This window comes from Apteryx mantelli, chromosome Z (genome assembly GCF_036417845.1).
Source record: "Apteryx mantelli isolate bAptMan1 chromosome Z, bAptMan1.hap1, whole genome shotgun sequence".
Lineage (NCBI taxonomy): Eukaryota > Metazoa > Chordata > Aves > Apterygiformes > Apterygidae > Apteryx > Apteryx mantelli.
Window position 1 is genome coordinate 28,646,151 of NC_090020.1, and position 22,581 is coordinate 28,668,731.

The window sequence follows — 22,581 nt, forward strand, 5'->3', positions numbered from 1 at the left end:
AATGTAACTGATATATATACCATGTGCTGGCAAGTGCTCAGGGTGATTTTTGTTCTTACTGAATAAGCCACCTAAACTATACCCACTCATTAATTTTCATGTGGAAAGAAATCTAGATTCTTTCTATTTAAAAATCTTACCTTTGATTGTAACAGAATCATTGTCCCAATTCTGATTTTTTACAGTATGTTTCCATCTGCTCAACAACAAGATGTCTGTAACAAATTAGTTATGATCCCTCTGTCCATTTTTTTCATTACCTTATCTAGAAAGTAGGCATAGGTCAGAGCAGAAATGAGAGAATCCAAATCACAGGATTTATTCCCAAGAACAACATGGACTTTCTCCAGGCGCTTGCTCCTGTTCTGTAACACATTAGAAGACAATTGCAATGGGTGACAAAGGACCCCCAAAAAACAAGACACTTCAAAGACAAATTAAGTATCTAGATTTTGTCCTTAGTTGTAATGTTTTTCACAGTTTGCCCAAAGAATGCAGTCACTGTGGGATCAGACATGTTTTCTCAGCTTTGTAGCGCCAAAGAAAGCCAAAGAAATTTGGGTGTCATAAGGGACACATGTTAGAACCTAAGGACTAACCGGACAGAATTCCCTCTAAGTAGCAGATAACAGATAAGCAGCTTCATGCATACATGGAAAAAGTTACTGAAAACGTATCCCAAATCTAATAAGAAAAGCAGTGGAAATACATACAGCAAACCATACATAGCAACTTCTATTTTTAATTTTACCTTTTTTCATCACTTGGTTAAAATCAGTAACTAGACAAATAGGCTTTTCTCCTGACTCTTCAGAAGCTGAAACATCCTGTGAGATACTGAGGGTTTTGCATTCCTATCTGTCTCCTTACCTACATCATTAATGACAAGCTAACTGCATGAAAACATTCCAGTTTGTTTTCTTTTAATGAGATATGCTTCTTAATTTGAGAAGCGTATCTGACTGACACTAAGGTACGTGTCTCAGAACCAACTACGTGCAATTAAACACTTTGTTGTTGTTCAGCTTTTAGACACTTTGAATCAGTATTCTGCACTTTATTGTGTAAAATCCTAATCCTTCTATAAAAGAATATAATTATATTATCCTCAATAACTATAACTGTGTCATTTTTTTAAAACAAACCTTTCTTCTTTGTGTGTCTAATCTGGGTACAAGGAAGATGCTTAGTTCTCTTTTCATTATATGGGACACAGTCATGAAAATACCTTTGGGTAATAAAACCAGGACAAGTATTCTCCAGTTCCTAAGTATTGGAAAAGAAACTATAAAAGGCAGACAGCTTTCTGAACTGAACAGTGTCTGGTGCAGATTATGTTCATTTAAACTGTAGGCCTTCGCACACAGGATACTCTCTTTCCCTGTTTATAAGATACTCCCTTTATCAAATTGTTCTTGTGCAGCATACATTTCTGTCTGGTCTGCCACCCGAAAGAATGAATATAAAGTTCATGAGCTCATGCTTTTCTTAGTATTTTCAATGTATAGAGGTCTTTTTCTTTAGCTTCTTCCCAAGTACATAGCAGTTGACATAACCTAGAAAAAGAAGGAAAAAGAACGGAGTGCAAATTGACTGTTAAATCTACAAAGTCACTCATCACTAGGAATCCAATGCAACCAACAACATCTAAAATTTCAAGCCTCCTTGTGCTATTCTACATCTACGTAATCTGTATCTATAAAATGATTTGCTTCCTTGCTCACATTCCAGAAAACACTACCCCATGTAGCACTAGCAAGGACCCTCAATAGCAATCTGAGCTTCAGCAACAAATGTCAGCCCCATTCATCATCCCTGATACTGTTTTCTTTTGAAAAATTAAGAAAAAATTTTGGTGTTGTCTTCAAAACTCATTCTAGCACCCTAGAGCACCAAAATTTACATACTTTTTTTAAAACTCACATGTTAGCAGCAGCTTTGCTACAGACACACTGCAGCTCTGAAACAGTAGAAAATTATGTGGGAGATCGCCAAAGACTACCAAAGATGGAAATACCCCTTTGTCTTTGTAACTGTTAAGAGAGAAAAGAAGAACTCACGTTTCTTGTATGTGCCATCATTTCCCCCCCTCCTCTCTATTACGTCTTCTGTGATGGACACAGAGTAGTCACATTAAATTTAAAGATTTGCAAGGTTGAAAGTTGAGGAACCCTACACTTGATTCTGCTGAAGAAATGAGATAAGCACTGGTCTAAAGAGCAGAATACAAACAGATCACAGTGAAGCAAAAAAGCACTGACGGCCCTGTCCCTCTTCCATAATCCAACTATATCAATGAGTCATCTGACGTCTAATCTTTAACTCCAGCACACCAGTAGTTCAGGCACCACAAGAGAACCAGAACAGACTGTAAAAGGAGAGGCTATTTCTGTTCTCAAAAGCTTAGTAACAACAACAACTCTGAGCTGGAGTTTACGGCTGAGTCTTTAATATAGCAGTAGGTAAACCAACAGTGAGGGGGTGTATTTCTTGGCCAGGCTGTTAACCATGTAAAACCTCTTTCATAACATTTCGGCCCCAGACTCTCAACACAAGTAATAGAGACTACATGCTAGCTAATTTTCCAAAGGAAAGGGAATGAGAAACAAATTTCTGAAGGCTCTGGATGGTTTCTGTAGCAAACTGCCTTTGTCAGGTCATTCTAGAGAGGACACAGCTTTTGTTTCATCTTTTGCTAATGGGTATTTTAATGACACTGCCTCTCCCTGGGTGAGAATCTATTCATTTGCACACTACTTCCCCACTTCACTTCCTAATCACTCATTTATGAATTTTACCAAAGTGTTTTTTTTGCAGTGGGCTTTTTCTAATAAAACAGGTATTATTCCATAAATATAAAAATACAAAGTCAAGCTGTAAGTTGTCTTATATAAATAAGTATACAGAACAAATATCCTTTCTCCCAGATTAGTGTGTGTATATACATACATACAGATAGATAGATACATACACACAGTCTATCATTTATATCCCCCTGCCTTGCACAAAATAAAATTTAATTTCTAGAAACTAACTTTCTGCTCTCATGCTTTAAAATACTGCTGCAGTTGCAATTATGATGGGGTGAGGGTTTTGTGGGGGGGTGTTTCTGGAGGGTGGGTAAGACAGGTCTTACTCAGTATTTCTCTAACTGTCCTGTGTTCTGCAACGAGCTGTTTTCAGTAAACTTGTAATCTTATCACGTTTGATGACAACATGTTCTTATTAAAAAAGACTCATTCATATTTGTATTTCACAGATTTTGAGATTAAAACAGGCTATCAGAACAAAGCAGCAAAGCAAGTCTGTTCTTCACATTCTGATAATGTAAGGCACATTGACAAGAGAGGGAGGTGACAGTCTACATCCCGTTTCTCCAGTGTGAAGAACATTATTCATTAAAAATAGTGTGAAAGGACGACTTTTGAACAGAGGTATCTTTCACTACCAAAATTATGTATTATCAAGCTAATTATTAATAATAGAATAAATTAGCATTACTAAAGTTGTAGGATAATCTTGGCCAGTTCATTCTTCCTGTACTCACAAATGAGCATAACATAATCAAAACAATTAAAAATATCACTCTTAATTATTTTTACAGAGCACAATTTAGTCAAAAGATGTGCTTGCGATTATGTTGCTAAATAAAATCCTCCATTTCCAGAACAATTATTCTTATCTATAGAAGTAATCTGTTGTCCTGAGACAAAAACATTTCAGGAAAACAGTGTAGATTTGATATACCATAGATCAAGCTTGCAGAGTAGTACCAGCTACAGTTAGAAGTTCCATCCGAGTGTTTGCTGCAAGTAGGGGCGAAGTCAGCAGGAAGACAGAAACACCAAGTTAAGCAGCTCCCCTAAGCACACACATGGAACTCCAGCCTATAGATAAGGGTTATGCCCTATGTACTGGCCCTGGGAAAGCTACAGTGAACCACAAAAAGGTTCATGCTATCCCTGTTCTGGGGCAGTACATAAATACTAAATTATTTCCCTTCTCATTCCGCAGTGATAACCACTTAAATAATTCAGCAATATGCAAAGATCATATTTGTATAACCTAGTCACATGGACCACATTTACTATTCAAGTATCTTTAGCATTTGACACAGGTATTTATCTGCCAGAATTGCAGTCAATGATTTTATATTCTAACAGATTATCCAGATAACTACGCAGCATCTTCCCCTTCCCATTTTAATGCAGGAAACCTTCCTGCACCAATGACACAGATACTTTTTCTATCAAAAGTTTAGTGATGATCAAAGAGATATACTAGTTAGAGCAGGTTAAATATTCTTCTATCCTGTGCTGGATAGACAATGTCAGGTCTGTGAAAATACACGATCAGCTGAAAGTCCAACTCGGCCAACCTGCAAGTGATATAAAATGCAGCACTACATCAAACATTCATCTTAGCACAAATGGGTACCCTCTACCAATTCTGCACATATGACCATGAAAACGTTTTTTTTTAACCTCCGATCTGATTTGCAGCATTTTAGACAGAGGCTCTAAAAGTCAGTACTTTCAGCATGACATCACTGCCTCAGCTAATCATTATTGGCAAGAAGACACTAACATTCATGGATAAAACACATCATGATATACTCCTTCAGGAATAACCAGGTCTTGTAGTCTATAACCACAATGTGGCTTACTACAGTTTTTAAAGCCATTAAGACCTAGCAAAAAAGATAGATCTGAAGCTATATTAAGGGAAATAATTGAATAAATTATTACAAAAATATTTTCATATTGATTTAAATGATTTTTTTTTAAGATCAATGGGACACTCAAAATAACCTTTGTTTTCATCTTCCAGGGCTTAAATTGACCACAATAATATAAACAGTGCACTGCACAAAACAGTTGTTCCCCAAGACATGCAGCCTTTTTTTGTATATTGGGAACAAAGTCATGGTATTCCTCTCAACTCTCACATCAAATAATGGTTTTCAAAGAGCATACAAAAGAAATGGCATTGTCTCACTCAAGTGACAATTTCAACTTTGAAAGACTTACATGGAAAGTTTCCTCTGTTAAGTTAGTTCTTCCAGCCTCAGAAGAGGTGATACCATCTCCTCAGCTTCTATGGCTGTTCAGAAACCAACATGACACTAGCACACACTAATGTCTGTTTTTGTGACTTGATTTCTTGGCTTCCTTTTCTAGATCAAGGCACAAGGTAGACCTTCCCCAGACAGTCCTCACATGCTATTTTGGAGAATCACAGTATCTTTTCTTTTTGCCTTTCCTGACCTCTGCTCTTCTCTTCACTAAGTATAACTTTATTCTCTTCTCTTTCTCTTCCTGCAGGTACCAGGTTGATTTCACAAGTATTTCCTCTTCTCATGTGCAGCTCCCTGGATGGCTTTTTATTATTGTACTGATTCTTATCAGTAACAGCCTCCCAAACGTTACTGTACCACCTCTATACTCTCCATAAAAGCAACGCTGCAGTGTGCCCTCCCAAGGCTATGCACGCTAATTCTTCACCTCACAGTTGTAAGACTGCTTTCTCTTCTGCCATCTCAGACATAACTAGTCTACTTCTAATCAGCCAGCTAGGAGAAAAACAGGCAAAAACAGGATGAGAGGCTTCCTCTTCTAGGTCAGCAAAATTTCCCATGGGTTTGATTCTTCCAAGCAAAGACCCTAGCAGAAAAGCCCAGTCAGGCAGAGGAGGCTTTAGATCATAAACTCTGTGAGATTTAGCTGCAACGGGACTGTAAAAAGTGGTAACTCCTGCATCTAACATAGCTAAACCTGAGAGAAATCATGAATTACAGCCCTCAATAACTCCAAGAATTCAAAAATTTAAGAGTTGGATGATGAAACTGGAATAAATTAAACTACACCAGAGACTACCGATTCTCTTAGCATTAACAGGCTTTTGTTCAGCTTGATTAACGGTAAAAATGCAAAATGACCCTGGATGTATGGCATAATCAAAGAAATGATGCATCATTCTCAGATGGCATCAGCCAAGACAACTCTATTCAGTTCATACCTGCACAGATCAACATTCACTTATCATGCTCAAAAATAATATTAACATTAAGCTACTCCTGCAATCTAGTAAGAGATCTCCTCTGATATTTTGTTATGAAGTAACTCTCATATCTACCCAGCTTTGCTGTCTTTAATTGCCTAAAAGCATTAGTATGGCAACTGTTGTTATGCAACTGCAGTAGAAAATACCTTTTATTGGTTCTTACTTGCATCAAACAGCTGACTCATTCAAATGTACTGCATATATTGGCAATCAGGTTTTCAAAAACTTTGGCTATGATATAAACTACAGTCATTCATTGAATTACCATACCCCAGTCACAGAAAGCATTGCATCTTCCTTTTTTTTTATTCTATTAACACAGAAACTGAAATGAGCTTGCAAAACAAGAAAAATTGAAGAGTTTTTTGAGTATAAACAGGAAGCCCTACACAATGCTCACTGTCTCAAGGCAGTTCTGTTAAAGTTTGTTTTCCCTCCACTTCACACACACACACAAACATGTATAGACATGCATGCAGTCACTTACAGCCTTGCTTTCTGAAGCATTATTTTCTTTTTGCCTCAAGTTTTGCTGCATATCCTGTACTCCAGCTGTAATGAAATCACTGCATTTTGCTGCATGGGATGGGGACAATATTTGTCAAAGACAGAATTTCTTTGATGGAAGCAGATATACCTCTCAACTGAGGCATATTAATAGAAAAGAAGTTGTATAATCAAAGTAATACAGTGTCAGATACATCCCTGAAAGCTGTTCCAATCTTGTGGCTGAAGCACTAATGAGGGAGCACAGCAGAGACATACTTCACTTTCCTGGATATGCATGGGAAAATACCTAGATACTTGGACCAAGGACAAGATAATAATAAATATTCTAACTGAGATTTTATGTCATTTACTTACACAAGAGAGGATTTTTGAAGCTCTTCAGTAGCTTTGGAATTGTACCTCCAATACAGAAGTACAATTTCTTGAGTAGTCATTTCAGAGTACATCCTGCATTTGCTTCAGAATATCAGGCAGTATTATACCTCCATCTGCCTGAAGGCTTTTAAATTGATTATCCTTCTCTGTTGTCAAAGAAATGGCTTTAAGCCAAGGCAAAGTTAATTTAATATTTTATGTAAAGTTCAAGTTAGTTTAATATTTCATAAGTCTTTTCACAAGAAAGCTTTATCATGGTCTGGAAAAAAAGATGGTCTGTAAACCTGACAGGTCTTTGCTTTCTCTTACTGTTTGAGGCCAGTAGACAAACTATTCTATTTCTCTGTCCCTGCAATATCTCATTTATCATTTGTATTATATAACACACATAGTGGTTTACTGTACATGGTTGTGATATACCTGGTTGCATAGTTGATTCCTTCTAAAGAAACATAATCTAATTAAAAAAAATTTAAGTCTGCCATACTTTAACCATTACCTATTGGATTTCTATCATAAAATGTTGCTTTACTTAAGGACTTAACAAATAGGTTTTACATCAATCCCACTGGCAGAATGTCATATAAAATAAAAGGTCAGTTTTCTAAATCCACACCAATGTGCTTTTGTGTGGGAGATACAGCCTTACAAAAAAGACGAATGGAAGTGGAAGAGTGGTAAAAATTCAATGCCATCCTCAGAAGCAAGTGGATAGGCATAAAACATACCTAACATCTTTACTGTTAAATAAGATCAGTAAAAGATGACAAAAGGCTATGACTAATCTACAACAAAGACTAGCATAGTGCCTTCACACCTTGTATATCATGAATACAGAACCTACCCGGAGCTTAAGTGATATACACATGCACACATACACATGCATACACATATATATAAATTTATATGTGTGTGTGCTTATGTATGTATACACACACACCCTCTATCACCCCTATACACACATCCCTTCCCTCCCTTCATCTGGTCTTCTCCACACTGTCCCCTCTGGTGGTAACTGCACTATACACAGATGTTGAACAGACTTCTACAGCCTTGGTGAACAAACATTGGTCTTAGGAAGTTTATACTTGAAGAGCTATATTTAAGAGTCAAAAACTTTCTAAAGAGAGTTCCGTAAAAACGTACCACTTCCCAAAATCAGACTGTTCAACAGGAGCATGCCGATTCTTCAAAATTTTTAATGGAAACAAGGCAGACTAGCTATCTGACATAGCAGCCAGGCAAGCAGAGCCTGTCCAGCGATCATTCCTGGAATTTCCGGCAGACAGAAGCTTTCTTTTCCAGTCATTTCTAATCAAGAATTGGCTGAGAATTCAGTTCAACACTGCTGCATTACCAACAGGCTCTGATTTAGCCATCTGGAGACAGACAAACTTCATACTGTACAAGAAACAATTCCCTACTTACTGAAAACATCAACTGTCTTTTTATTTTACAGAATACGCTTACATGCAGGGCTGCTCTCCCTGCTCTTGAAACACCTTCTAACTTATTTATCATACCAGTTATCCACACTGCAAAAAATAAAAATTAACAATAATTTCTACATGCTGCTTTCATTTGAAAAAGAATAGTTGCAGTAATCAAATAAAGCACAGATGCCATTTAAATGTCAAAAGAAGTGCCAGAGAATTAAAAACATCAAAATTTTGTTGGCTCAGTTTAAAATTAGATTGGTTTGTCGTTGATTTTTCCCTCATGTTTTCTAAGCTTTAAATATTTATGCTCTACTGTTTCTCAAAAAATTTGCTTTTAGTGCCACCTTTGGGACCCCACTTGCACTAGACTGTGGGGTGCCAGTATATGATGTACCTGATAGTATCTGGCTTTCAAAATGGGTCATTTCTCAAGTAAACAAGGGTGCATACATGTCAACACAATATGTGCTCACATACATTTTGGAAGCATAACTTTGGCACCAGAGGCTTTGATCCCAGTTTTGCCCTAACATCAAGACAAAACCACCATTAAGTTAGACAGGTATTACATACACTGTCTTAGCCAACAAACACCCCCCTCCATGTTTTTATGGTACAAGATTAACAAAGTAAAGATATTACACAGCCTTTCCTGCCAAGACATAACAGGATATACTCTAGTATGACTGAACAAGAAAAATGTTCCCAACAGAATGATTATTTAAGCCTGAATCAGCAGTATCTCAATAGCCTGTCAATAGGATTATCAAAGAAGTTACTGAAGGAAAAAAAAAAAAAAAAGTTCCCCTCTTACTTGTTCGCTGCGTTAATTTGAACAGCAAAAAATGTGTTCTGTGCCTGATTAGTGCTCCCACCTAACAACCAAATATGAGCATACAGCATATAACAATTTAGCTCTGCAAAAGAAAAAGTTTTATTCCTAATCCAGGTTATCTTTAGTCTCTAAAACCAGTCACAGCATATCTTTGTCTTCCCTCTCCTTCCTCACTTGCCACTTAACATGCAAAGATGAGACTGGGATGCACATCGGTTTACAGGGCTTGATAGCACTCATCTCCTTTGGGATTTGTTTGGCCTCTTACAGGATCAAGGTGTCCCCTGAGATACTAAAAACAAATGAGTTAAAAACCGGGAGCACATTTACCTGAGGAGCAGAATGCCCCTGTCATATTAATTTAATGAGTTCTGTGCTGTATCAGGAGGTGACTGGTATCAATAATGCTTTACATCACGCACTGTGGAAGCTGAATGAATTGCTGAGAGCAAGGTGAAAGTCAGATGGAGGGGGGAAAAAGAAAAGTGATTTTCTTTGGTGAAGGCAAGGGACTTCGACTCAAATAATGCAGTTTGTTTACTTGCCTCTGTCACAGACTTAACACCCGATCTCAGAGAGTTTAAGAACCTTAGACTTTTCTCTACAATGGAGAGAGTAATTTTACAGCAAAGAATAAATTTATCAAGAGTTAGGAGACCCTTGTACACTGTGCTCTACAGGAGCCTTTGGCGCTCAGCTTAATGTTTCCTAGTGCAGACCTTGGATGATATGCACCAAACGACACAGGAAGACTACCCAGTCAAGCAGCAAGAGTCCTGTAGAAATACAATATGTGATCATATAACGAGACTGGATTATCTGTGTTTATATGAACAATGTATAAACATTTTTACTCTTTCCTTTCCTAATTTTTTAATTGTATCATCTTCCAATCTGTTTCTTCCAAATTTTTGTCAATATACAGCATATAAAGTATTTATGACTATGTTTATATACACATATATGCACTCAAACACAAACATTATTATGCATGGTTACACTTTCATTTTGTTTCAAACCTTCTGTGTACACTTCTGTCTCCTTTTCATCATGAACTATATTTTAAATGACGAAAGATGTAAAACTAGTCCACGCTAACAACAAAATCACAGACACCATCTTGACTTTCAGACTTACTTCCATTCCCATCAGTGGCTTGTACAGAAATATATTACACACCTTTAGCCAAGAGAGAAAACTCATAGTTGGAAGAGATGACTAAGAGGCCAAAGTCACTTTCAATTTGCCTTTTTTTCAATATGTTTTTAATATGTAATTCTAAAAATGCCTTTGTTTTTTTCCCCCACTCTCTGGTCAGAGTGCCTCCAAGGAGAAGCAATATTTTCTTACATTGTTTTTTATTTTAGTTGCTGTTTCTTTTACCATGCTGAAAATCTGAAACCAATTAACAGTACTCCTCTGTTGCCCTTTATGCCTGCTGCACACACCATTCTCTGGAATAATTTTCCCAAAAGCCCGTTCTTACCACTGGCAGTTTCTTTTTGCATTAAGGGATTACAATAAGATTGAGTCCAAGCGTCCTTCTTAGAGATAGATGAAGAGTTGATTTGTTGTAAAAACTAAGCACGCATTAAAAACTGTCTTCCAATGCTGTGCTTATTGGTGAAATGACAGTGCATTAGCAAATGAAAATTCAAAGTGAAATTGTTGATTAGTTTTACAAAATAATCTATTTTTTGATTTGGATGTTATGAAAAAAGAAACACATGCACCATTATGAGAAGCCACTAACTTTTCGTACATACAGTGGCTGGTTATGTGTATACCATATAGATCCCTGAACTGCCCTCACCATAGTACTTATATCAGAGTCCTATGTATATTGCGTAAGAGCAACATAAAATGCATAATCTTATCCATAACATTTGACAAATATATGCTTTTTAGCAGATGTCTAGTCACTAATAAACCTAGAACTTGTGCTCCAATACTCTTGTGTCCCCCACACTCTTCAAAATGTCCAGTGTGTCCAACACTCCTCTTTACATTGATGACATAAAGAGTAAAAATTTGAAAGTAATTCATTTAGAGTGCTAGATAAGTAAGGCTGGGTTGATGCTTGGATAAAGGAATATGGCACCTTTTGAAGCCATATGCAAGGCATGACCTCCATACATCATGTATGGGTTGATCCTCTTTCTCTGATTGTATGGGCTGTGTCCAAGTTTCCACTCTGCTCATGAAATCTGAACAGGTCTTTAACATAGAGACCCACACACTGAGTACTTCTTGGAGCAGCCTGAAACCAACTCGGTGGGTTTGCCTCTGCAAGAAAACCAAACCAACTATTCTCCACCATGGCACACACCCTCCCCTCCAACACAACCCAAAAAGGCCTAACCCAAAACCCATATCAATATTGTTGATCTCAGACCTTCACACATGCTTAATTTAACTGTGGTCTTATCAATCAAACATGTTCCCTTTTGGACTAGCAATCTTCTTCCAGGGCATGATCACTGTAAAAATGTAGTGCTGAGGTATCCAAAGTCAGACACATCAGATTCAAAGGCTAGTCCTGAACCGCATTTCATCATCTAATACCTGTGCTGATATCATATATTTTGCCTTTTCTGCATTCCATGTTCCTATGCACATTCCACGTTCTTATGCTCATTCCTCTTTCTGTGATGGCAAACAGTCTCCACAGACCTTTTCAAATTGCTCTTAGCTGACAAAATATGTTTCAGCATAAACACTGCATAAAACCTTTTCTGAATCAGCCTTCCCCATCTATCCTTGAAGCATTAAGAAGGGATTCAAATATATTTCCTTGATACCATTTGGCTCACTGCAAATTTTTGCTATGTTTTAAGCACACTATTGACTGCATTAAATAACCTCATAATCACATTTAAAGGCTTAGTGATCTAGTGCCACCAATGTATTAAAATATATGATAACAAATGCAGTCAGCATTTTCCATACCATATGCTTGTAAATGTTATTCTGCAGGGAACCAATTAAAACTATGGAAAACTTGGAACACAGACATATGGAACAAAACAAAGCAACTTATCTTGTCACCATGGTGCTTGCTCAGTACATCGATTAGGGAATGGTAATGTTGTAGGACAAACAAACACCACTTTAATTAAAGTGTGCTGAAAGGCAATATACAGTAGCAATCTAAAACATTCATTTTTGCTATGCTGATGTTAGTTTTCCTTTTAATGAGATAGAAAAGGTAAAATACACTCCTGTAAAAACAAAAAACCACAAATTTTCACATTTGGAGAAATGCAACATCAGTACTAATTTATTGAAAATTTTTCTCTTTTAGCATCCAATGAGAAAAGGATAGGAAACTGAAATGGAATAATTGGGTTTCAGGGAAAATATTTAAAATACTGCTAAGGATATACAGCATTTCAGGGAAAAAATAAGTTTAAGTAGAGACTTAGCCCTAAATGTCTGTCTACCAAAAGGTAGCGCTTCAGGGGAAAGAGTGAATCCAATCCTCATATTTGTCCACTGCAATGGACAACAGCAGGGGCAGAAGAACTGTAAAAGAACTGGAAGAAATAGTAATCACTTTGCTAAAATATCCTCCAGAAAAAGCAAAGAGTTTTCAGGAGAAAGAATAATGATTACCTCCTTAGCCTGGAGCAAGCCGGGAGAGCTCCACAGGAGAGAATATGCTTGAACCTGCACTTCCCATTCCTTCTTGCACCACAGAGTTCAGCACCACCACAGTTCCAAAGTCCCACATAGCCCTGCTATGCCCGTGACACAGGATGCCAGGTAAGTAAGAATTTAGATGTTACATATTTGGGGCAAGGATCCTATCTTATCACGCTTGCCTATGACACCTTGAACTGACATACAGATGACGATAATGCAAATAATATTAAATATGATCATTATCACTGCCCCCTGAACTGCAGCTCCATTTCACATTATTTTGTCTTGACATAGAATATATGCGTCTCTGAGATGTATATTAATTTTAACATGGCTAGGACAATTGGTACAGAACCAAAGGAACAAATGATGTTAATTCTATTGGTCAGCATAGTAATGGTCCAACACAGCCAAGATCTGCAAGGAACTGCAATATAATAAGTACATCTTTCTCACATAGACCTATGACCAGACTGTTGCTGAAGTGCCAAAAAAAAAAAAAAAAAAAACCACCCTGGACTGCGGTGAGAGCTTCTGTATTAGTAAATAACCTATTGATTGCACAGCCAGATTTTATCTGGCACAGTAGTTCAATTTTGTCTCATAAAAGGTATGTCACAGAGATGAACAGAAATAATTTAGATAGAAAATAGTATTAAAGATATTAAAGATGATCATGGAGAAAATGATCTACTATTGCTTTAAAGTATTGGAAATAATAAATGGAGTCATTTAAAGTGTAATTGCAAGGTAAATTGATCCACTACCTATATTATAAAGCCTGCACAACAATATTTCTTTAAAGATATGTTATACCTTTCATTCCTCTCTAAAAAGTTGGCTAAGCATTAACAAAATATGAGAACAAGTCACCCAACCAGAGATCTCTTTTTGCTAAGGTTTGGCTCAATTTCATCTATTTTGATCATGGTTTTTACAATGTATTCTTACAGAATTTTATTAAGAAGGAGGAAATAATAACAAATGGACAAATTTATATGTTTAAGAGACACTAATGACTGATTAAGTAAGACATTTCCCTCTTTAATGATAGTTTTTCTGAATATAAAAAAAATCATCTCATTTAACACCAAGATGGGCAATTCATCATTCCTGGTAAACCTGCTGCCCTAGCTAACTCGAAAAACTTTAATACAAATATTTTAAACACAATAACAATAAACAGAACAAATTACATTGCTAATATTTAACTTTTAATTGTCAATTTCCATATAGATCAAGCATATCTTCTTGGTTTCATATTTAACACACTATGCCATATTTTTAAGCTGTGGAAATCACCAATAAAGGATATCAAGAACTGTGTTCAGCACTACACAGGGATTTGCTTCATTTTCCTGAACCCTCAAGCTCCTGGTTCTCAATAAAGAGCATATTGCTAGGAAAAGAAGCATACATTGATTTCTGCATCTTCTTTAGACAACAAAAAAAGGGGCAAAGGCAAGGAGAGATGCGTAAGCTATCAAAGAACGGTCTGCTTCCTCTCAGCCTTCCCTAATGCCTTATCCAATTTGCCTCCACCAGATCATGGAGCTCTGAACTGCTTAAAGTGATTCCAAAGATAAAAAAAAAAATACCAGAGAGGACAACATCCCTCCTATGTCATTCTTGTCCAGAGAAGTCCTTAAATTAAAACAAAACAAAAAAAAAATAAAAAAGATAGGTACATAAATGGGATCTGTGCAAACCAAAATGTCTGATGCACAGGACTGATCATAGCTAGACACACACTTTTCTCCTTGTAGAGTACAAAAACACTGGTAGGGCACTCAGAACTTGCTTGAAACTAAACAACACCCTGTCCAACAGGTGGATTTTCAGCATGCTCCAGAAAGACAATTCCTGTCTATGAGAATGCTTCAACCCATGAACTAAAATTCCTCTGTATTGCAGGGTGTTCAAGGTGTTAAAAGAAAGGATTCATCACCCCTACAGTTATTGACATGCATCCAGTTAAACATTTGTCAGAACAAGAACAACAGCAATACAATTTAGATGAAAATTTGTTGATGATTTCATGGCAGTGCATCATAAGGTCACTCTCTGATCTCAGTCTGGTATTTCTTTAGTTTATTATTTCTGTCAGGTTAATTGCACAAATCTTAGCAGATCAGAGGACCATTACTCAGCATTTTACAGAATATAAGTATTTTGAATTAAAAGAGCAAGCGAAAATATTATGTGTAGCCTTCTTTCCCTTATATGGGGGGCATGTGCTGGGCTTATATTGCTGTTGAAAGGATATCTGTTCCACATTAATGGAATTAGGAAAGTCTATTAAAAATAAACAGGGCATGATTCTTTTCTTTAGCTTTTACCAGCTAAATAGGAACAGTATCTTTGCTCAGCATCAGTCAAAGAGAAGCTGATAAGATCTAATGGCAATGTGTTTATAGTCAGCCCTGTTTCAGCATTTCATCTCAAGCACTAGATGAAGTTCATACGTATAAATAGCAATAAGTATTGGCAATTCCTGCACACAAAAAAAGCACACCAGGTCTTAAAAAATATATTTAAAGTGCTTAAAAGAGACTTAAAAGAGAATTGAGATATTTCACTATACCTGTTTCTCAAACAGATCAGTAAGCTAGTTACATTTATTTAAGGACAGACTACAGAGGCTTTCTGATTTGGGACATCTATTACATAGATAGCATAGCAATATAGGAAAAGCAAATTTCATGAGAACAAGGTCTACTGAAAACAATAGACTATTATGACTATCAGAGAAGATCCAGATGCTCTTGCTGAAGTTATATGAAGAATACTGTACTAACATTGTTTTCAAACCAGCTTTATGAATACATTGTAAAGATTTCCATCAACTAGGGGAATGCCATAAAATTCCTATTTTGCTATGAAGAACATATTGAGAAGCACTGGGTTTGTGAAACATGCCTCAGTTAACATTAGCAAGAGAAACCACAATTTTTATTCTGCTGACATTTAGTCTGTGAAATCAATTAATGTCAAGGATACAAAATGATAGCTGTGCTTAACAGTAAGAGAAAATCCAGCTTCAAATATCACTTCAAAATGCACAAGGGCAAGGGCAAACTTTGTACCACAGTTAACTGAAATCTTCATCTGATTCTGCTCCACATGAATAGTATATTCTTTTTAGGAATGCTTCAGCATAAAAAACAACATTCAGATAATGTATTAGAGAATACTTAAATGACAAAATCTCTTAATTAGTGTATAATTTGTCAGAAATATGGCAATCAGATTTGAAGGTCTGAATACTTTCCAAATTGCAGGACACCGAAGTCATAGATCATGCCTGTATAATCAGTTCCTTTATCCATCACAACTATATGATACCAATAACATGATAGTACCCAAGAATTAAACTAGCATAGACTCAGCATAATCACTCTAAAAGGCAAAGGAAAAAAGAAAAAAAGAAAGAAAAAGGCAACACACATTTCAGAAATTCTGTCCAAAGCAGACAGCAGTATGATAATAATTTTCCAGGAGTATTATTGTTCCCTGATTTGTAAGTGCCTTTTTTATTAATAAGTGCAAACAGATTCTCCATACATCACAGATCTGAAGCTAATATCAATTCAAGCTAATACCAATTAAAGCTCATGAAAAGTTGCAGAAAGAGTATGAAGTATGGCAACTTTCAGGAACAGAATTACTACACTTCTATTTCCTCCAAAATATTTTGGTCATGACACAGAGCACTGAACTGTGCCAGTGGAAGTAATACAACAAACAACCAACTTACTCCATTTCTTATTACTACTGGTAAAGATATTTTGCCCTTTCTTCCAGCTTTACTGTATGAATGATTATTTAGACAAGCTCCCCTCTCCAGATTACTGAAAATACAGACTTCACACTAAACTCCTAGATATCCTACACTATTTTAAAATAAACCCACATTTTATGTTTCTAAGAATTTACACATTACTATGAAGAAAACAAATTAACTTAAAATGCTTATGATGGGATGGAGACTTCTATGGAGCACAGTTTTATTCTACTGTCAAAAGGTTAGACTCCTAAATTGCAGAAGCAGAAGTGCCCACAGGTGGAAACTTTGGGCTCTTTACAAGTGTGTGTGTGGGGGGGTACATACTCAGGTACATACGGTGGCTATGTTCAATGGGACAGAGCATCTGCATATCCTCCAGACACTACTTAATATTCTAGGAAATAAATGAACTATTTCTCTATAAGTTTAAAAGGCTGTAAATACTTGGGATATCTACTCAAGGAACTAACACTCCATATGGAAGGTGTGTACAAACAGAAAAGGGATCCAGTTTTCCATCCCCACCCCAAAGCTTGTAAGACGTATGGTCAGTCCACTGTATGTTTGCTCTGGTTCTCCTCATTATCCACACAGTAGAACTGGAACAAATTACACCCAGCTCCATTCCCATTCTTATACTGACTTCCTGGTATAGGAGCTATACAGGCCTGGGGACAGGAATAGAAAAGACATTCCTCAGCTTTCACTCTACTAAGTGTATTTTCTTTACTGAGCAAAATTAGCTACAAAGAACACATCACACCAGTGTCCTGTGTCTTCCTTTTTCTCCTTCACTGATAGCAAGTCCAATTCAAGGATTTGGTACTTACCAATCTCTGTAATTAAAGAACAGATGATTAAGAGTGAAAAATCAGACTTGTTTATATCTTTTCTCTAGAAAAGAGAAAACTACAAAGGATGCACTTACAATAGACAAAGTGTGTTAAGAAACAGAGACTAGGTAGCTTTAGTATTAGGTGCTGGATGACAGAACAACCTGTCAAACAGTAGCAATAACATTGTGGCCCAGCATAGCCTTCTTCAGAACCAACAGAAAAACCTCTCTTTGTATAGATGCATCGACAGCACAAGTTACCTGCAACAAAGAAAAAAAGAGAGGGAAAAACCCATACCTCTGTAAAAGGAAATGTCCCACCATTTTCAACTGACATTTGGTTCCCTTGATTTATACTTCTCTCTGGCCTTCAAATACAACCGTTCTATAGGTGTATTTATAAGGACACACTAGGAAAAAGACCTAGTTATTAAAGCTCAGTGGGTCTGAGCTATTTTAAACTTTAGGTATGTTGATTTAAGTTAATTAAATGCCCTCAGAAACATTTGCAATTATATAAACCTCGGCTCCTGAAATTAATCTCTCTCTAACGATAGTAACTAGCAATTGCAGACAGACTATGGAAGCATAAGGAAAGGAAGAAGTTTTCAAGAGAGCCTTTCCTGTTATTTAGATTCTTGACAAGATCAGGGACCAAATGTAAATAGGGCACTTGTGCAGTCAAAAAACAATTTCAGCAATATCTTTCATATTATCATTCTTCTTTCCACTTTTCTCCTTTTCCTTGTTTTGTGGTTTTCACTCATTGGCCTTGACCCTGTCTCGTTCACCAACCATTTCAAACAATAAAGTTCCATTGATTTCCAACAAACTATTCCCAACTTAAACGTGTCAGATCACAATCTTGTTCAAAACAGGACTCAGTATTAGTGGAGAGGGATTGAATGGGCCTTGTAAGTATTCAAGTATTCTGTAAAGATGAAGAAAATGAACAAAAACTCCCTTGCCCTGTTTGTTATCTACTCTTACATACTTTTGGCTAATTTCCTTACTAGAACAGTGGTTTCTAACACTGAGTATTCACAGCAGTGTATTCTATGTTCCTCTCTTTCACCTATCAATCTAACTTGCATCAAATTACCACAAAAATGAGTAACTTATTTTCTAAACATTCAGAAATGTGTTAAGAATCCTCAAAACAAACACGACCAGGCTCTTCAAAAAAAAAAAAAAAAACTTGAACCAGAAAGCACACCAATCCTTAGCTATTCTAGACTGTCATAGATGAATGGCTTATTCTCAGGGCTAAATCTTTTTAACTTGAAGATAAATTATCTTTCAGCTATAGCTGTGTACAGTGTCGGTGACATCCAGTCACCTGTTCCATTAACTGCAGCTGTGGACTCTGCAGAGATCTCCAGAGGATGGAGCTCAGCCTCTGTTTCCTGTTAAAAATGACAGACAGTTGACTTAAAATGTGTTCTCAAGAACCTGTGATGCTCTGAATATACCTGTTAATGACATATTTATTAATCTCCAGCCTTGAAAATACACATAAGAGCATGTCAAATTATGACTGTATGGAAGAACAGACCTATTTTGGATTTTGGAGGAAAGCTTGCACAAACTTGACTATCATGCATGTCTCAACACTTCCATTAGTTTCAAAGCAAGCAATAAAAGCTTCACATATTTCCTTCAAATTGAAGTGAAAATAGAGCATTCAAGAGTACACTATTTCTTGCATAGTTTTTCTCAGAAAGGCAAAAGCCATAGCATGCAATAGGGGCGTAAATAACATATAGTTTTGCCTTTCTTTGGGGGTGGGGAGGTGTAAGTTTAGCTAAGAGGACTGTATTTCTAGTACTTATGAAGGATGTCATGTAGACTAGCCTTATTCATTAAGGTCTTCTCTCCTGTCATCACAGGAGTTTTCCTGTATGTCTCAAAATTTTCTAGAAAGGCCCTCCCTACACACAAGTCAGAACTACAGGGTGCTACATCCCCTCACATCACCCAAGCGAGACACAAATTATACTTGTCGGAAGCTGCACTACAGCACACACATAAGCAAACATGCACATGCGTGTGTGTGCGTGCATACACACACACACACACTCTCCCTGCCAGTTCAGTTCAGGACTTTCTCCTTTTTATAAGAAACACTTAGCTTTGCACTTTGGTCAGGTTTATACATTTAAGACATGGAACAGTGCCCAAGGGTTCTCTAATCCATTATTCCACTTCCAGAAAAAAAGTAAGTGCGAGTGTGTGTGTGTGCGCAGATGTGTGTTCACGTGCATGCATAAGAAAGAGCAAGCAGGTGAGCTAGATAAGAGTGATATTTTAATAAAACAGGCTAAGTGAAATTTGGCAAGGCTTGGATGTAAGGCTGGACACCTTGGTCCAGTCTTTACATCTTCCTTCCAGTTTTCTCTTTTCTTTTGCCCACATACATACTCTCTATCTAAAGGAATTATGGACTCACTTTTTTCCCCATTATTTTTCTAATCCATTATGTCAGTAATCTGTACTTTAAAGAGAGTCCAATGTTCTCACAGTACAGTAAGTCAGTAACAGACATTTTCATGCATCTGTGAGGGATGTTTTCACCTTGCTTTGAATGCGATCTATTACGTCACCTTTGAAGCTTTGACACAAATTATACAAAACACATCAAATTACTACTCCAACCTTAATTTCTGCTGCTGCATAGGGGTACTGCTACAGCTCAGTATCATGGGATGAAATAGGCCTGCAGGGTTTTTCCCAGCTTCTGTCATAAGCCTAGTATTCCTTAAGGAGAATTCCTTGTTTCTAGATTACCCTTGAGCTCCTGTCATTTGTATAACTACTTCTGATTTATGGGAGCAAAGAGTAGATTCTGTTCCTACAGATTGATGTTAATTCAATATCAGTAATCGTTTTCTGGTTGGCAGAGATGGAGCTAGATTTTAATCACTATTTAATATGGCAGCTAACTAGGTTGCATTTTTCACAATATCATCAAACAGCACCAATTTAACCTTTAAAGAATGCAGATGTGCATAGATTTAACATATACATTTAACTAACTTAAAAGGTAAGTGTTTAAACACTCAATTAACAATGAAGGATACATGTAATTAAACAGGGCTATAAAGATTTAGAATGTCATCCTGCATCTTGCTTCCCTTCCAGCATGGTGGGATGCAAAGAGAAATAATCTCACAGGCAGACAGGATGAACTGCCTGGTTGTCCAGCAATGGACAGCATGTTGTAAGGCGGGAAAGAAAATGGCAACTCATACACAATTCATTCTATGACAAAAAGGACAATTCATCTTAAGTATCCTAAGATGCTCAAGACAGCCAATCTATAGCTCATTTGTTGGTACAGGAGGAAGTGACAAACTGCAATACAGGCAGGTGTGGACAACCACAACGTAATTGTAACACAGGGTCCTGAAAGTGTTGAAATTTATACTGCAACACTGTTAGTTTCACATACATTGATATGCCCCCACTCCTAAAAGTCACACACATGGCTCTGACTATTCAATATCCCACCAATAGGAGAGAAAAGAGAGAGAACAGAGAAAAAAAAAATACAAGAGGAAAAAAAGAAGAAAAAAAGAAAAGGAAAAAGAAAGATCCCCTTCCTTCCCACTCATAAGAAGTTGTAAAGTTGAGAGGAGAGGGAAGCAAGAAGTGTAAGTTCATTTGCTTACTGCTGCCTGGTATACACGAGCATTAAAACAGAGCATTTTAATATACAATGTTCCATTTCAGCAGTCTGAAACAGTCTCTTTTGTTATTCTGCAACAGACATAAACTAATGCTATCAGAACTGGCAAAGTTACTCCATACTTTCACCACTGTAACACAGAGCAGAACTTGAATTCCCAACCTAATGGACAACTTACAAGGCATTTGACAGCAAGAATAAAATTCCCAAATAAATTCTACCGGGGGGGGGGGGGTAGAAATAGCCTGAATTTTTCTTATGCTACAGTTTGTGCCTCCATATGCAATTTGGTGATGGGATGCATTCAAATTGTTTTATCTGGAGAGAAACACAGAACACAGAAATGGCATATAAGCCACTTCCATAATAATATTTTAGAAGCAACTAACATACAGTACTTTAACTTGTTCTATTTTCAAGAATCAAGAACTCATCTTTTTCAGCCAAGTGGCTGGCAAACTCTTTATATTTACCTAAGTTTAATTAAAAATATTTTTTAAATCAGTTGATTTTCTTTATAAACAAATTTGTTCTTTATGTAGACTCTGTACATAAATTCTCTTTTCAGACTGTGGGCTTGTAACTGGCCCTATTCTCACACCATGGTGGAGGGGGAGGTTCTAAGTTTATGGTTTGGGGGCTTTTTTTACATGAAGGTCAAGACTTTGATCCTGAGACAAACTCACGCAAACAACTATTCCGCAAGCTCTGCAAAACAGAGCAACCAAGAGACTTCAGCACCAACCTCAGAAAACCCTCTACCGTTCTCATTCCAAGATGTAAAAAAGCTGCTGGTTGAAAACTGTTCAATGATTTTGAGAGGCGAACAAACAGCTGCTAAGATTAGACTACTAAACTCATTTTCATATGTGACCTAAAACAAGATACGAGTCCACGTCTCTGGAGAAGAAAGACTAGAACTCCAGGCTGCTCCACTCTCATCTACGGAAGAAATGCTTTAATGTTGTTTCCTCAGCTATGCCACTCTTCCAAAGAGTAGATGATGCTATTGCCTTTGCTTATACTTCCTACAGCAGCCGCTGCTGCAGTCCTAGTGTGAGTCAAATCCTCAAGGGCAGGAAAAAACTCCACATTGTAGCATAGAAGAAACTGTTTTTATATGTGCTTTATGTGGCCAGCCTCTCTGAGCAGATAGAAAGCAAGGAATGCACAGGAAGCCATCCCATGCTTCTTCCTCTCATACACAAACTTTTACATAAATAATAGCTGAGAAGCACCATTTTAAAGCTGGGCACAGCTTTATCTATCGCTAGACTCTTCAAAGTGGTGAAAGGTCTGTACTTCCAACATATCACAAAGAGATTATCACACATATGTCTCTGAGGTGTGGCAGTCCTGGAGGAAGTTTATCATCACTTACTGCAGACTAGCCTTATTGATGCA

The 22,581-nt window shown here is 37.0% G+C and overlaps 1 protein-coding gene across 1 annotated transcript in view; it reads right to left on the reverse strand.

Annotated features, from left to right (window-relative positions):
• Positions 1-22,581, reverse strand: part of PRUNE2 (prune homolog 2 with BCH domain) — a 143,527-nt gene that overhangs the window by 108,469 nt on the left and 12,477 nt on the right. The window contains exons 2-3 of the mRNA XM_067316050.1: positions 1,540-1,556; positions 261-365 (exon numbers count right to left, since the gene is read on the reverse strand). Coding sequence (XP_067172151.1) covers positions 261-365; positions 1,540-1,556 — 122 coding nt within the window. The remainder of the gene's footprint in view (positions 1-260; positions 366-1,539; positions 1,557-22,581) is intronic.